The sequence below is a fragment of the Syngnathus leptorhynchus genome, chromosome 12 (genome assembly GCF_054491065.1).
Source record: "Syngnathus leptorhynchus isolate UIUO chromosome 12, UIUO_Slep, whole genome shotgun sequence".
In the NCBI taxonomy this organism is placed as follows: domain Eukaryota; kingdom Metazoa; phylum Chordata; class Actinopteri; order Syngnathiformes; family Syngnathidae; genus Syngnathus; species Syngnathus leptorhynchus.
Genome location: NC_141206.1, coordinates 3,698,457 through 3,715,070, shown reverse-complemented (window position 1 = coordinate 3,715,070; position 16,614 = coordinate 3,698,457). Strand labels below are relative to the sequence as shown.

The 16,614-nt window shown below is 41.5% G+C and overlaps 3 protein-coding genes across 4 annotated transcripts; 2 read left to right on the top strand and 1 right to left on the bottom strand.

Annotated features, from left to right (window-relative positions):
- The first annotated feature begins 13 nt into the window (after positions 1-13).
- Positions 14-3,351, top strand: nim1kb (NIM1 serine/threonine protein kinase). Of its 2 annotated transcripts, XM_085927041.1 has the most exons (4): positions 14-150; positions 408-699; positions 1,262-1,530; positions 2,358-3,351. In XM_085927041.1, exons 2-4 carry the CDS (start codon positions 408-410, stop codon positions 3,120-3,122), a joined length of 1,326 nt encoding a protein of 441 aa, XP_085783167.1. In that variant the 5' UTR covers positions 14-150; the 3' UTR covers positions 3,123-3,351. The 2 variants fall into 2 exon arrangements, with proteins under 2 accessions (XP_085783167.1, XP_085783166.1); XM_085927040.1 differs by lacking the exon at positions 14-150 and having other exon boundaries at positions 227-699.
- Positions 3,352-4,806: 1,455 nt separating this feature from the next.
- Positions 4,807-7,671, bottom strand: gadd45gb.1 (growth arrest and DNA-damage-inducible, gamma b, tandem duplicate 1). Its single transcript, XM_085925990.1, has 4 exons — positions 7,538-7,671; positions 5,966-6,121; positions 5,675-5,882; positions 4,807-5,581 (listed from the first exon to the last, which is right to left on the bottom strand). Exons 2-4 carry the CDS (start codon positions 6,106-6,108, stop codon positions 5,468-5,470), a joined length of 465 nt encoding a protein of 154 aa, XP_085782116.1. The 5' UTR covers positions 6,109-6,121; positions 7,538-7,671; the 3' UTR covers positions 4,807-5,467.
- A 1,786-nt stretch (positions 7,672-9,457) lies between these two features.
- Positions 9,458-10,097, top strand: LOC147047877 (growth arrest and DNA damage-inducible protein GADD45 gamma-like). The gene is made up of 3 exons (XM_085926061.1): positions 9,458-9,558; positions 9,683-9,890; positions 9,984-10,097. Exons 1-3 carry the CDS (start codon positions 9,458-9,460, stop codon positions 10,095-10,097), a joined length of 423 nt encoding a protein of 140 aa, XP_085782187.1.
- The last annotated feature ends 6,517 nt before the right edge of the window (positions 10,098-16,614 follow it).

Here is a 16,614-nt window from a genome sequence, read left to right as displayed (position 1 = left end):
AGGGTGTGGCCTGAGAAACCTTCGTCCTCATCATTAGTATTGTAGCGCATTGGAGGCTGTGATGGGTAACAATTCCAAAGTTTGGAGTTAGTTTTACCCCCCCCCTCCTCAGTATGGTGTTTTGACTTCTACCAGCAGTTTGGAAACTCGGTAAGAATATACAGCTCTTAAATATGGCTATGCATCCATCTGTGTAGTGTTTGATACTTTATTGTAAAGCCGGGGTGTCCAAACTACAGCTTGGAGACATTCGTGGTCTGCCGTCCAGCATAGATTTTTGCAAACAGAGCCCTATAGTCACCAATACCCCCTTGGTCATAGCTTGCTATTCACTACACTCATGGTTGCATTGCATGGATTTTGGAATATTGTTCTGTTGTCTAAAACTTACCATGATGGGTTTGCAGATGAAAGCATCATCAAAAATGCCAGCTGGACAGATCCAGGTAACAAGCCCCAAACTCCACCATAGCCTTTACTGCCTTACAGACAGCTCAGACCCTGAACAGGAGGGAGAGGAAGCAGATGGTCCACTATGTCTTACCCCGCTGCAGAAGCTCACGATGGACATGCACAAGGATGACAGAATCATCAAGGAGCTTGTCATCGGCCGCAGGGTCGGCTTCTATAAAGTTAGAGGAGAGATTGGCCATGGGACCTTCTCTAGAGTCAAACTGGCTTTTCATGCTCTCACAAAAGGTATCTGCAATATTGAGCTCAATGTGTTTGTGATGCACTGGAGATTTCAATTCAATGATGTCGATTTTCACTTCTTTACTCATAATAATTGATTTGATTAAAACTGTAAATTTTATTTGTATTGCACGTTTCTACCGTCAAGATACTCAAAGCATTTTAATTCAGTTTCCTCAACCATATTCTGATGACACAGCATCAGGGGCAGCAACTGAGTTACGGTTTTAAGTTGTGTTTTCATATTTCTTTCGATCAAGATGTAGTGTTAGGTTTTACCGTGTTCACCTGCTGTATAGAAAAAAGGATGTATCGATGGCTGGTAATGTAGCTAAAACGAATAATGCAAATCAATCAAAATATACATCAATGATCATCGAATTAATGCTAGCTGTTGCTATTAGTTGTTTGTGTGACCAGAATTTATTCTCATTCATTCCATCAGTGTAAATTTAATTTCTTTTCTGATTTAACACAAAACCATCATCCATTTTTTATACCCTCATTTTTTCAAAGTTATTCATCCAAACAGCCAATGTGTTTGAAGTCTTATTATGTGTCCTCGTAGACAAAGTGGCCCTTAAGATCCTGGACAAGACAAGATTTGACAATCAGGCCCAGCGGCTTCTCTCCAGAGAAGTCAGCAACATGAACTCCATCCAGCACCCGAATGTGATCCGTCTCTATGAAGTGGTGGAGACGCCAAGCCGCCTCTACCTGGTGCTGGAGTATGCTGGTGGGGGAGACCTCCACAACATTATTTGCAATGAGGGAAAACTGGCAGACAACACCAGCAAGATTACATTCTCGCAGATCCTCTCTGCCATTAAATTCATGGTGAGTCAGCGCGGTGAGCATTCACGCCACTCACAAAAGTTTGGAAAATTTGATGGAATTTTAGGATGAATATAAAATACACTCGCTTAATTTGAGTTAAATGAAAAAAATCAAGGAGGCACTGGTTAGCACATCGGCCTCCAAGTTAGGAAGGTGCGGGTTCAATTCCACCTCCATCCATCCCTGTGTGGAGTTTGCATGTTCTCCGCATTCCTACGTGGGTTTTACCTGGGAACTCCAGTTTTCTCCCACATCCCAAAAACATGCTCGGAAGGCCAACTGAGCAATCCAATTGATGGATGGATGCAAAGTTCTCAACTTTTCGTCAAGTACCGTATTTTCCGGAGTATAAGGCATACCTAAAAACCTAAAATGTTACCTTAAAGTGCGCCTTATAGTCTGGTGCGCCTTAAATATGGACTACATTTCTAAATTTAAACTGACCCGAACCATTGTGTCATGAAATCAATCATAAGTGGCCCACTGAAGACTATGAATCATGAATCAAAAAGACTATGGATCATTATTTTGTGATTATAAAGTAATTAGTTGCACCTGAAGTTGAATTAAAAAAGATAAAATGGAAAATGATTTGATTTGGATTAAAAATCTGACATGATGCATTAATGGTGCGCCTTATAGTCCGGTGCGCCTTATATAAGGACAACGTTTTAAAATGGGCCATTCATTGAAGGTGTCCCTTACAGTCCGGTGCGCCTTATAGTCCGGAAAATACAGTATTATAAATAGGATTCTACCATAGAATATGCAATAATGAAGTTTTCAGTATTCAGAAATAAAACCATCTGTAATGATTTACCTTGCAGCACAATAATAACATCATCCACCGGGACCTAAAGGCAGAGAATGTTCTGTTCACCGCCAGCGCCTGTGTCAAAGTGGCAGACTTTGGATTCAGCAAGCAGATTTCCAACCGCAATGATACACTCGACACCTTTTGCGGCTCACCTCCGTATGCCGCCCCAGAGCTCTTCAAGGATGAGTGCTACCTGGGCCCTCCTGTGGACGTTTGGGCAATGGGTGTGCTGCTTTTCTTCATGGTGACGGGCACCATGCCGTTCCGTGCTGAAACAATGGGCAAGCTGAGGCGCTGCGTCATCCAGGGCACTTACAGCATCCCGCCTTGGGTTCCTGGTCCCTGTCAGAGGCTCATCAGGGGCATCTTAAAAGCAGATCCCATTGAGCGTTATGCTGTTGACCAGATGCTGGGTTGTGATTGGCTTTTACCTGTGGAATTCCCCTGGTCGTTGGCATCTCCTGAACCGGCAAGCCCTCTGCAAGGTCTCTTGGATTCCAAAAGTAGAGACTTTGTGAAGGAGGAGGAGATGGAGGAGGTCAGGTACTCCCTGGAGAAGCTCGGCTTTACCTCGGCATACCTACGGAACAATCAACTGAATGATAGTCGCAGCCCCGTTACAGGGGTCTATCGAATCCTGCAGCACCGAGCGCAAAGAAGGAGGGGGTGCGACAGCCTGCCAGTGGTACGAGGGATGGTGAGGGACCCCAAGCGGGAGGGACTTCGAGCGTATCGGGGCCTCCGGCACACCTCCAAGCTCTGTGTGATTTCATGATATGAAGGGCTGCTCTGATTTTGTGTTTATATTGATTTCAATGTTTTTTCGATTTATTTAATTACCCTGACAACCAATCAGTGGAGCACATTAAGAAAGCAATTAATCAGTTTTGAGGACCCTAGATGCCTTTCCAATAGATGCCAAAGGTCTTATTAAATATTTTTATTATTATTGTAATGCAAATAATGTGTTTTTGTAATTATCTCTTTGGTTCCTTAATTCTAAATATCTGATGTTGTTGTATTCTTATTTGTTTGTTATTCAATATATTTTGAAAAATATATATAAATTCCATTCCAGTGTGTTTTTCAGTCATGTGTGTCACGAATCTGGGAATGGAGGACCCAAGTGCAAGGAAACAATGATGTGGGGCTGTGGCTCAGTGAGGAAATATTTAATTTAAAGGAAACACATGAAAACAAAAGAAAACAAGGCTCTACTGGTTAAGGAAAAGCTGGAGAAACAGAGTTGATTGAACTAACTTAGATCAGCTTTCAAAGTCTCCCATCTCAGAATAAATCAACTCAGAGTTCAGGGATAGACGCAGAGTATGTTGAACCTGCTTTCTGGAATACCCTGCAGGAAAACATAACACTGACATAAAGAAAAACGTGTGTGTGCGAGTGTGTGTGTGTGTGTGTGTGCGTGTGTGTTTGTGTGTGTGTGTGCGTGTGCGTCCGTGCGTGCATTCCCTGGGATGAGAGCGCATTCGAGACGCGTTTTGGAAGCCTGCTACTAAGACTATTCAAGTCATACTAAACTAATTAAAACATCCAAATATTGAACTGTAACTTTAATTCCCTTTTAAAGTCACAATAGAACCAATCTGGTCCATGATGTATACATCGTGACCTCACAAAGAATGTAGAAATGGTTCTGTAAATTTCTTTATGGAAAAACAAAAAGTTACACAAAATACAATTTGTGCTCAAAAGACAGTTGGTAAGCGAACCCCAGTTGAGTCACGTAAGTTTTATTCTTCCATCGAGCAGGTGGCAGAGTTACTGCCGCACCCAAACACAGCTGAAACTGCGTCCTTGTGTGGGCTGTTTACCAAAGGTCCAACAAGTTCCTGCGAGTAAACAATAGTCCTATAACAGCAGCTGGCAGGACACCAGATGCTGCACGGTCGGGACCCCTCTCTTTTTCACAACCGACCCAGACCAGCTAGACCGGCCCACCAAATCCAATGTGTCACTTTTTTTTTTTTTTTTTTATACAGGACCTCTCACTAAAGCCTCAGCTCCTCCCCTCTCAGCCATGCCCTCACCGACCCCCTCTTGAAGCAACAGCAGATGGTGTGGCGTGGTTGTGGAGACATCTGCAGGGCAGACAATGGGGGCTCTGTCCGCGTTGCTGGAGCTGACAGGCCCGGAGCTGCGCTATTGTGTTTGTAAGCTTTACACATGCAGATTAAATGATGGGTGAGGGAGGGGTGCGGTTGTTCTTGTGCTGCAGGGGGACAGCATTGAGCAGATGACCGACCGGAGCCCCCCTTTCAGGCAAATTTGCAGAGTTTAAAACTTTTATTAGGACACGCACTCCTCCAGCCCTGCAACCCCATTTGCCAAAAGACACACTTTGCATAACTGCAATAAATAAATAAATCAAAAACACACACAAGCCAGAGTTATAATTGTAGTTTTTTTATTCAGCTTTTCCACTAATTTTACAACCGTCTCAGATTTTCTTTTCACAAGTGACATACTCTTTAGTACAATTCTTTTATATTTAGCATTAATTTAATTCAGCCATATTCTAAAGTGAAACCTTTAGGGAACAGGCATAGTTTTTTTTTCAATATTTATCTTTTTTTTTTGTCGTTGTTAAACTTCTAAAGTGAAACCTTTAGAGAATTAAGACAATTCTGGAAAGTGGGAAACATTTTCGCTGACTGCAACTGTTGCCATGTTGCTCAGTCTTGCAAGAGGCCATTGTTAAAAAGTCTCTTTTTAGCAAGTCCTCTTCCTCAGCACCGCTTCTTCTCCTGCTGCGCGTGCTTCAACGAGCGACGTGTGCTGCGTCGCATGAGCGAGAAATCACCGCACGCACACGCCGCTTCTCCTTCCTCTCCAAACCTCATCCGCACAAAGAATGAGGGTCGATGTGTCGCTCTTGAGGCATACCTGACCTCATTCACATAAAGAATGAGAGTCATCTTGGTACGGACGGGACAAGAGGCGACGGTTCCACGGGGGCCCCTCGGCCCGGCGCCGTGCTGCCTGGATTGAGAATCCTCCTCAGGAGTATCCAGGGATGAGCAGAGACAGCCTCATCCTGTCCATCAGGATGAGTCTTTGCAACTTGCAGGGAAGCTTCACATAGAGGAGCCCAATCCCGCATCAGCGTCCGGGGAGGCTGATTTCGGGAACCCAGTCGTTCAGACGCCGGCTCTCCTCGCAGAACAGGTGCAGCTTCTCCAGAGAGGGGTCCTCCCAAGCCCCGTCAGTTGGATTCTGTTATAACAGAAAGAGGAGAAGGAATTTAGACCGTGTCCCCATTTCACACATAATAAAACCCTTCGCATTGACCCCAGGAGCTCTACGTACCGTGATGAGGACACAGTGAGCATCTTCGAGCTGCTCCGACTTGCCAGCAACAATCTCAGACAGACGTTGCTTGTCGCTCACTCTGACGATGCTGATGTCGTTGTCGAAGCAGAAGGACTGGATGAGGGTGAAATGGATCTGCAGCGCAATGTCACACTCGAAATCCTCGTCCACGGCAAGCACGCAGAAAGAGACACTGTCTGGATCACTGTTCAAAGAAGAAAAAAAAAATTATAAGCATCTCCAAGGATACACGTTTTGTGCAAATTTTGTGTTCTATAAAATACTTACAGATTCATCACTTTTGCGCACTCGTACACTCCTACAGTGAGGGAGTGGTTGTCCATGGCAGTAACCAGCACTTCTTCCAGTGCTTTGCCGGTGCACCGAGCACGCTCAGTGGATTTCTGGGTCAGAACTTCCTCAAGAGTCATGTTGATGAGGTTCCTTACAAGCACAGGCAGGTAGCTATGAAAAGCTGTGTGGGTTTGATCCGCAAAAAGAGCAGAGTGCCCTCAGAGGAGAGGCTTGTGCCTTTTATACAGAGCAGCTCGTGTGGGGTTGTAAAAGAGCTGCCCTCTGATTGGCTGCGGCTGCGTGTATTGGTATGATAATACTATTGTCACACTTCTGGCTCGTGGCAGATTGATGGGGGTCATCGAGCCACGCATGCTCCCCCTTTGGGATGCAACAGCCTGGCCCGAATCTAAAAATAGCCTAATATACGCACACAAAAGTGTGGTTGCTTTTTCTTTTGTGGAAGTTGCAAAAGAAAAATCACGTGACTAAGGGTGAGCGAGTTCTTGCACCAACTATTCAACCCAAAACATAAAGTGAAGAATTAGACTGGTATTGCTGTTGTTGTATTTTTTGGGGGGAAAGTAGCCTTTAGTATTATTATTTTATTTATTTTATTTGTTTAATTTGTTTTATTTTTATTTATTTTTTTATGTTCTTAATGGCATAAAGAAAGTGTGCGACCCCCCCCCCCCCCCCCCCCCCCCAGCTCTTCCCCCAGCAGCCCATGTCGAGAAAGGGCAGGTGGACGGTGCCATCTGTGGACTCGGGGCTGGCCTGACCATAAAGCAGCCCTATTGTGTGTGCAGAAAAGCTTTCCATTATCACGGTTTCCATACAAATGCAAATGAGCAGCGCGTGCCAGAACGTTGTGCGTGCTGCTGCATGGGTCACGCAGAGCACGTGATTATCAGCTATACACAAAAATCCTTGCCTGTTTTTTTTTTTTTTTTTTTAATAATTATTATTGGAAGAGACTACTCAACTTCAAAACGTTTAATGCAAATAGCACAATTCTTTGCAATTTACTCAAATGTGATCCAACAAAGTAGTCTTTTGCTCTGATCGTCCTTTTGAAAACATAATACTGCAATTCTGGTGAATTCATAACATATATTGCATTTCTACCCCCTATCTAAATAGTCATTAGGCGTATATGAGTGATGTGGTGAAGAGGTGGTGCAGAACTCAGGTTAGGACAGATTGATTCTTCTCCATTGTTCAACTGAAGGCAAAACGGCAGATGGAGAAGTGTCGCGATGCCTCCCACAAACCCAGGTCAAACCCGACCCCGGGGCGCCACACGAATCTTTTGTCCACAACTTTGCATGTGTTGCCCTGTCTGAGTTTTTGATTAAATTTGAATGCCAAAGAGGTCACAGTTGCAGTTTGCGCTCCAAACATTTACAATGAAAAATGCAATCTGCCAAAGGCGCACTAACGGTGATAAAAATCGCCCGCATGTGTGTATACTCTCAACATGCGTAAAGAATATTCAGAGTGTGTTGTCAACGACAACAAACGCTTATCGGGACATTATTGCGGCAACAAAAAAAAAGTGTTTACTTGCAAACTTGCAACTTTCAGTTTCTGTCCCGCATGTGCGCTTGTCATGCAGGTTGAGTCTGCAGGCTTCAGCTGCGAGAAACTCACGCAGTCGTATAAAGTTATTTGATGGCATTGCCACGACCGTGGCAGGCGCGTGCAAATCGATACGATCCTTTTGTGTTTTTCAGCACATCTGCTTCACGGAGGCCTCCTCAGCGGGTTGTCGTGCGTCACAAGGTGTTGGTTTGTCGACGAGCTGCGACTCAGAAACCCCCACGCTCATTGGAGAGCTGACGCATAAATCAGCAAGAAAAAAAAATGGATTTAAGTCAGATTATATTTAAGATGATAAAGTAAAAAAAAAAAAAAAAAGGATCGCTGCACGACCAGCATGCTGCGCTTACTCAAGAAATACAAATCTGATGTTTACTTTTTTTTAATGAATTTTTCTGAAAATTTGAAATCTGCCAAACACATAGAGAACAATAAATCAACATATACTGCGCATAGCTGAACGTATTATATTATTCACAATCCAAAGTTTGTAATTGAAATAAATGAAAAAGTGCCTGGATCGTGTGCGGCCCACGCTACGCAGCAGGTGCTGGCCGACTTCCTTTGTCCACCCTTCCCTAGGGGGACAGATGGCGCCCCTCAGTCGTCATGGAGATCGATGCAGACTGCGAGATAAGACACCAAGGCATATCTCCAGATGCCACGCGCCTCGACTGAGGTCCGTCTTTGCGTATGCAAACTAGTGGCGCGTGGCGATGCATTTGACTTATACATGCGAGCATGTCCTCTTCTGAAGTTATAAAACTCAGATGACACATACAAATACATGAATTTAACAATAAGCAGACAATTCTCATTTCCTTCTTTCTCTCTTTTTTTTCATTCGATCAATGCCGCACTACTTCATGACCAATATTGTTACCGTGAAATTGAAAATGTTGTATTACAATATTCTGTACTATTCCCTTTATTTTCATAACTTTGATTAATGTATCATCTTTGGATCAAATCCATTACCAAGGAATTATAAACAGCTCTTCTTAAAATATTATAAGCTTGGAAAATTCCTTTAACTTCCATGTTGTCTTCATGCTCTGCACGGGCTGCAGAACAATACCATGAAATGGAATTGCAGTTGTTTTTTATTAAGTTGCAAGTCTACTACGGTTCAATATTTTTAAGGGAAAAATAAGCATCTCATGTTACTTTAAAACTTCTGAATTGAAAAAGCCATCATGCTGGAATTTTGGCACTCAAGTGTTATTATGTGAGTTGTCATTTCAAGTAAAAGAAAAGAAAGTGCAATTGTTATTGACAATTATGAATGCTGAGATGCATGCACCTGTATCATGACTCACTTTGGCATCATACTTTCATCATTAAAGTAACATGTCATTTGATCTTATTAACTTAAGACTTGTATTTTTACATGACCATTAGGAATGATACAAAAATCTTAAAAATGTTCCTGAACAGTCAACAAACATATGACCCGAAATTATGTTCCATTATTTCTTTTGGAACATTTTCCTAGCAGATTTACAAAAGATTTATACATCATGGCATCTAAAAAGTCTGAAATGTCTACAAATATGTTTAAACATCCACAACCTCACCATGTTGATTTACAAAAAAAAAAAAACTTTGACAGAAGGGTTTTCCTCTTGTGTGGTTATATTATTCCCAAATCATCAAAAGGTCAAAAAGTCTTGTCTGATCCTTTCATTCAAAGGATGCCACCCCGACTTTAGAAGAGTTCTAAAGGCACGCGTCCCAGAGGCAGACGGAGGGCAGGCAGCAGGCCTGTTGTAGCCATTGTGCCTGAAAGAGCCAATCAGACAGCAAGCGTGTGCCGGGACTGTAGTATAAAAAGTGGCAAACAGCTCACCATCAACTGAACTGTAAGATACCCTACAACTCACCATGCAGTCTGCTGGAAAATCTCTGAAGGAAGCTCTACTCTGCGCTCAGGGCGAAGATCGACTCACCGTCGGGGTCTATGAGAGTGCAAAAATAATGACCGAGTAAGTTGGAATAAATTTCTGTTGAACATTTCATATTTTGTTTGCTTGGATTCTCTATCATCACCAAGATAATCAAATCAGTTGCAGCAGCTTACCGTGTGCTTTTTTTTCTATGCTTCAACAGCGATCCAGACAGTGTCTGCTTCTGCGTGCTTGCCGTGGACGAGGATTTCGAGTGTGACATTGCGCTGCAGATCCATTTCACCCTCATCCAGTCCTTCTGCTTCGACAACGACATCAGCATCGTCAGAGTGAGCGACAAGCAACGTCTGTCTGAGATTGTTGCTGGCAAGTCGGAGAAGCTCGAAGATGCTCACTGTGTCCTCATCACGGTACGTAGAGCTCCTGGGGTCAATGCGAAGGGTTTTATTATGTGTGAAATGGGGACACGGTCTAAATTCCTTCTCCTCTTTCTGTTATAACAGAATCCAACTGACGGGGCTTGGGAGGACCCCTCTCTGGAGAAGCTGCACCTGTTCTGCGAGGAGAGCCGGCGTCTGAACGACTGGGTTCCCGAAATCAGCCTCCCCGGACGCTGATGCGGGATTGGGCTCCTCTATGTGAAGCTTCCCTGCAAGTAGCAAAGACTCATCCTGATGGACAGGATGAGGCTGTCTCTGCTCATCCCTGGATACTCCTGAGGAGGATTCTCAATCCAGGCAGCACGGCGCCGGGCCCAGGGGCCCCCGTGGAACCGTCGCCTCTTGTCCCGTCCGTACCAAGATGACTCTCATTCTTTATGTGAATGAGGTCAGGTATGCCTCAAGAGCGACACATCGACCCTCATTCTTTGTGCGGATGAGGTTTGGAGAGGAAGGAGAAGCGGCGTGTGCGTGCGGTGATTTCTCGCTCATGCGACGCAGCACACGTCGCTCGTTGAAGCACGCGCAGCAGGAGAAGAAGCGGTGCTGAGGAAGAGGACTTGCTAAAAAGAGACTTTTTAACAATGGCCTCTTGCAAGACTGAGCAACATGGCAACAGTTGCAGTCAGCGAAAATGTTTCTCACTTTCCAGAATTGTCTTAATTCTCTAAAGGTTTCACTTTAGAAGTTTAACAACGACAAAAAACCAAGATAAATATTGAAAAAAAAATATGCCTGTTGCCTAAAGGTTTCACTTTAGAATATGGCTGAACAATGAAAAATAATAGGGAAAAAATCCTTTCATTTTTTCTTAATGAACTAATATTGATCTACAATGTTCTAGCAAACAGCAAATGTGTTGAAAAAGAAAAAAACAAAAATGTTTCCACGTTGTCAAATGAAATGATGAATTAGTTGCAGATGGAAAAATATTTTTAAGGAAGAAATAAAATGTTTTAATTCATCACATTGGTCATTTCTCCCCCCCACTCACTGTAGAATATGGCTGAACAATGAAAAATAATAGGGAAAAAATCCAGATGTTTACTTAATTAACTAATATTGATTTATGATGTTCTAGCAAACAGCAAATGTGTTGAAAAAGAAAAAAACAAAAGCAAAAATGTTTTCACTTTGTCAAATGATTTCCCATATTAGTTGCAGATGGAAAAACATTTTTAAGGAAGAAATAAAATGTTTTAATTCATCACAGTGGTCTTTTCTCCCCCCCATTGCCAACATGGGTGCCACGTGTTGGTTAGATAGACTGCTCCATAGCGCTGAAATACCAAGTCCTTATATTTGTGATAACAACATTCTACTATCACAAAAAAAAATCCTGAAAGTATAAAATGTATGAGGTATTTGATGAGCTACCATAAAATTGGCCTTCAAGACTGTTGAAATTAGTTGTGTAGATCAACAGTCACAGTTTTGGGTCATTTAAACCTGTCAAACTGAATATCTGGTATTTGAGGGCCACTATCCTGCATGTTTTTTCTGTCAATAAAAAAAAAAAAAAAAAAAAAAATCAGACTCAAAAACGCAACCAGAACCACCACAACATTTCAAATCTTAATTTTACTCGTGACAAAATCTACTCCATACCATCCCACCTCTAGTGCAGCGTAATTAAAGTGACATTTTGGACTTGGCACGCGTGCTTTATTCTTTTGCGCTGTTGCAATTCAAACATTTCCACTTCTCCTTTGTGACTGAATTCAGACTCTCAAGTCAAACTGACCTTCAAAGTCTTGTGTCACCATTGCAAAGTCAACAGCTGCTGTAGTCTCCACGCCCCACCGTCACACACAAAGCAAGACCAGCTGAAACGCAATCAGCACTTTAAATCTCCTCGGCAACCCACCCGGCACTCACTCCATCTGCTTTTCAGTTTAATGAGCTGACGAAAGAGAGGGTGAAGGGTAGTGATGATGTCGGCTTCTGCAATTTAGCGATGGATGAAAATTAGCACACCTCAAGTCACAACACTGCAGAGTTCCAGCATGATGAAACTATTTGAAAATCATGCATTTTGAAAGCACAGTGAATCTCAATTTATTGTTTTCAAAACATTCTGGATCCACCCACAGGGGTGAGACTATGGACTATAATTTTGTATGTAAAACTTTATTCATCACCTGTTCTCACTTGCACAGCTCTTCAAATATCAGGCGAAACGTTTTTTTTTCAACCCATTTATTTTAATTCTCAGCTGAAGTTTATCATACAAAAAAAGGATATAAAGCAAAAGTTTAATATTGACACCAAACTGTTGAAAACATCAAAACATATAATTCGTCTCATTACATTTTTCTAGCTCAATGCTAATATATAACGTGAAGTGGCATAGAGAGGCTAACATAAATTAGCATAGATGTTACATGATAATAAACCTTCGAACAACTTATCCAAACAATGCATGCAAAAGACATATATATGCAAAAGTATTGCTAAAACGAATAGTATTGTTACAAACATCACCTGAACAACTTCAACCTGAGAAACATCGGCCCTCTTTCTAAACTAGGCTATAAGGAGGTCCACTGCTGCAGCCACATGCTGTTCTCAAGTGTCCCTCCTCCATAACCCCCCCCCCCCCCAAATCCTTTCTATGTGCAAAAGAGCAGCAGCAGATGGTTGTGATGGACAGCATTCAGTGTGCGTGTGGGCTCTATGCATCTCCAATTAATCTAATTGAATGAATCAATTAATTATTAAAGAAAGCATGTAATGTACATATTCTCATTGCTGCCAGTAAGCCAGCGCACACATTAGTAGCAATTTAAATATATTTTAATTGTAGTAAAAACTAAACTGTATATCATCGTATATTTAGGTACATTTTGTGAATGACAGATATTTTTTTATTATGTTCTTATAGAGGCCGTCTGGTAACTATGCTAATGCAATATAATGCTGCATCATTACCCTGAAAAACAGATGCACACCCGCACATGCACACACACAGCTGTTGCAAAAACATTGGAGTGCCCCGCACTGCAAGTACTGCAAGTTGGGGCCCTCAAGGCTTTCATACAAACACAGCAGCAGTGATGGTAGATGGACATTTATAACAACAACAACAACAACAAATGAATCACATTTGGAGTTCATTGACATTTACAGCAATATTAACTACTATCATAATAATGACTATACTGAATTGTACAATTAATGTCAGTTTTAATTCAAACCACAATTGTCTTTGTAAAGTCTTTTATTGGATGTCATTATATTGTATAAGTGGCCATAAGGTTGTGGTCCTATCTTTTATATTGTGCACTAAGTGCCACACTTTTTCTAAGCTTCCAGGATTTATTTTGATTTGTTAATAATTTAATGTCAACCCTCATAATTAAATTTTGTAGGCAAAGTCCAAAGCTGCAAAAAAACTTATCTTCCAACTCCTCATTTGTTTCCAGCTTTTTATTTCATTTAATTATTATTTTGAAAAGGACAATGCACCTTGATGAAGACTGTTAGCATACCTGTGTAAATGTTAGCATACAGCTGATTTACATTTGTAGATCCCGGACAGTTGAAATAAAAAATAGCCATATCAGAAAGAAAATTCTTAAATAATTCATACGTTCATATTTGCACAACAGTCTAGTTATATGGTTTTCTGTCGTAATTAGCTCATAACAAGCACACTTGACTCTTTTTTTTTTTTTTCTCAGTTCACTATCTGCCAAACCGCACACTCAGTGATAGCAGCAAAAACACGATGGTACAAAAGTACAAAAAACATCAAAGCACCATCTTGTAACTTGAAAAAAAAAAAAAGAAGTTGTAGCACTTGTATGTCAAGGCACAATCTGTATTTTCACCTATTGGTGGTTCCGGACTATCTACCCAGTGTTAATTGTGTGTGTATGCAAAATGCCAGTTACTAAGTTCTAAGTCATTTTCTCTTTTGATATACACTGAAACCACTGGTGGGTTTTTGCTTTCACATGTACTCATGCATTTATTGTTAACACCACAATGAGTTTGTGTCGTGCGTCTGTGTTTGTGTGCTGCAGAAAGGTGGCTAAATGTGTTTGTTCCGCACCCCCTCAACAACTCGACTCGCCAAAACAAAACTCAGACAAAAGCTGCAGCCAACACTTCTGCACCCTCCTCAATGGATGCAAAGAGGAGAAAAACGAGGGGAGGGGCCTTCAACAAAAGTGCATGGGGACCTTGGACCTCTCTCCTCTTTTGTGCTAAAGAAAAGAGAGGTCCAATAGCAGCTGCTGCGGCTGCATTGGACATTTGAGAAGGTCCCTTTCACCCCAAACACAAAGTCTGGAGCTGTGAGTGTGCAGGCTGCAGGGTGGGATGGGGTGTGGGTGGATTCAGTGAGGGGAGGGGTTGGGGCACACAAAACGCAAGGCACACTTTGCCAGATCATCGTGCTGACTCGTTATTCAGCCAGCAAATCAACAGAAGGAGGAGGAGGACTTAAAGTGCAGGAAGAGGGCTTTAAAGTTGTGAGGCGCATCAGTCATAGAACAAAAGAGGCCTACGGGTCCAACATATGGATGCACGCACATCATCTGTTTTCCAAAGAAATCCAATCTGAGCCAATAGCAGCTCTAGCTTGCCTTCATATTTACCTAGTGACAGCAAGTCTGGTTTCTCATTGGTTCTATTTGGGTGTCCTAGCAAAGGGTCTCAATTAGTTGATTAGGTGGCGGTGCTTTTTTTTCTTTTTTTCTTCAGCTTGTTGAGTAAACCTCATTAACGTGTGCACGTGAAAAGTTTCATTTCATTTCACAACTGATTAAAGTTGCTTTATTTTGGGGACATTTTTTTATAATTATTTAGAATGCCACTTATGAGCGTATACATAGTATATAAATACATGTTGGATTGCGGGTAAAATTGGATTTGGTACAGATGACAAAAAACAGAATCAAGGCACAGTAGTACAAAAGGTCATATTCAAATTGGTATTTGTCACCAATCAAGCGGACGTCATCACTTGAAAGTGCCAGTGGCATCTCATAAAGTGAGGTCATTTGAGGCTCCACATTTTTTTGAAACACTTTGCTTGTGCTTTTTCTACCACCAAATGGAGATATGGAAATACTGCATGTTGAAATTGCATTGCTCCTTTTTGGTTTTATAGGATGCAATACTACCACCTTGTGGTAGAAATTTTCTCACTGGACTTTAATTACTACGAGAGTTCTAACCATTGATCACTTTAAAATTCACATTAGGATGAATTCCCCACAAACAATCCATGGGAATAACCGGAGAAGATCTAAATATATAAAAGCATCTAGAATTATTTTTGCTACACTTGACCTTGAACCTACTACTGTAATTTTTGCTCACACAAAAGGTATTGTGTGAGCAAAAATTACAGTAATAAGTACTGTATGTGTGGAGATGACTTGCTCATTCAGACTTACAAATTTACTGAAGACAGTTTTCAGATCAACAACGCGTTCGACATCATTCTTTGCTACGAGGTGCCAGAATGAGCTGACTTCTAACGTATGTAAACACTGATAATGGTTCTTTCCTTCTCATTCCCAATTTCTCGTCATTCTGTGTGTGTGCTTGTGTGCCTGTTAGTGGGTGGGTATGCACACAAAAGACCGGAAGTCATTTCAGAAAGAAATTAACACCACTGTCTAATACTCTATTCCTCCCGACACCACAAATTGGATTCATTCACTTCAGCGACTCTGGGTGAACTCTAAATTACAGGACTCAAAGCCTCCCTACAGCTTGTCATAAACAGACACTCCAATAAGAAACAATGTCTCAACTAATACTCTAGTTTTAGACATTTTATGAATGACGTTTCATGAAAACAAACACTACATGGCTTAGATTTGTGTGTGAGAAATAAAAAAGTTGCCTATCCTGATAAATGATCATGCGAGAACCTGTCCCAAATCATTTAGGTTGCGAGGTGGGATTCCCAGTCAATTCCCAGAAAAATAGAGACAAAATGAAAATGAAAAATAAAAGGTCATTTATTTGGCTTTTTTCCTATGATCCCATAAAAAAAAAGAAAAAAAAAAAGAAATCAGCCAGCCCTTCCAAATTTTATTCGAAAGTCTGAAAAGTTTTTTTCTAACTATTCAAATTGTTTAGCCACAATCTCATATCCCCAAAGATATATCAGCCGTGATCGGGCAGTAGGCGGGGGACACCCTGAACTGGTCACCAGCCAATCGCAGGGCACACAAAGACGAATAAGCATACACATCTATGGGCAATTTGGAGTGCTCAATCAGCCTACCAAGCACTAAATTCACGTGTTATTCATTACATTTTGCAAGGACAACTCCATGATACAAATAATAAACATAGCTGTGCTTGGGTTTGGCTCTTAGAAGCATTTCTGCAATTTTTAACCTGACACCAACTCTCTTATTCTAGCCCCATTACCTCCCTGCATTCACGCATAATCAAACAAATTAGCCTTTATGCAAATGCCATGGCAATCAATTATGTTAAAAACCCGGTATAAATGACAGCCATAATTAAACTCATAATACTGGTAGAGATATTAGTGGAGCGTAATGATAATGCATATGAAAGAGAATGTGCTCTAGGAAGAAAAAAAGTCGCTGGTGAGCTGTTTTTTTTTTGTTAAAAAATGTTGTATTTTATTTAAAAAAATTAATTTCTTGTCACTTTAAAGTAATGTCTGTTCAAAAGTCATATAACAGGGGTCGGCAAT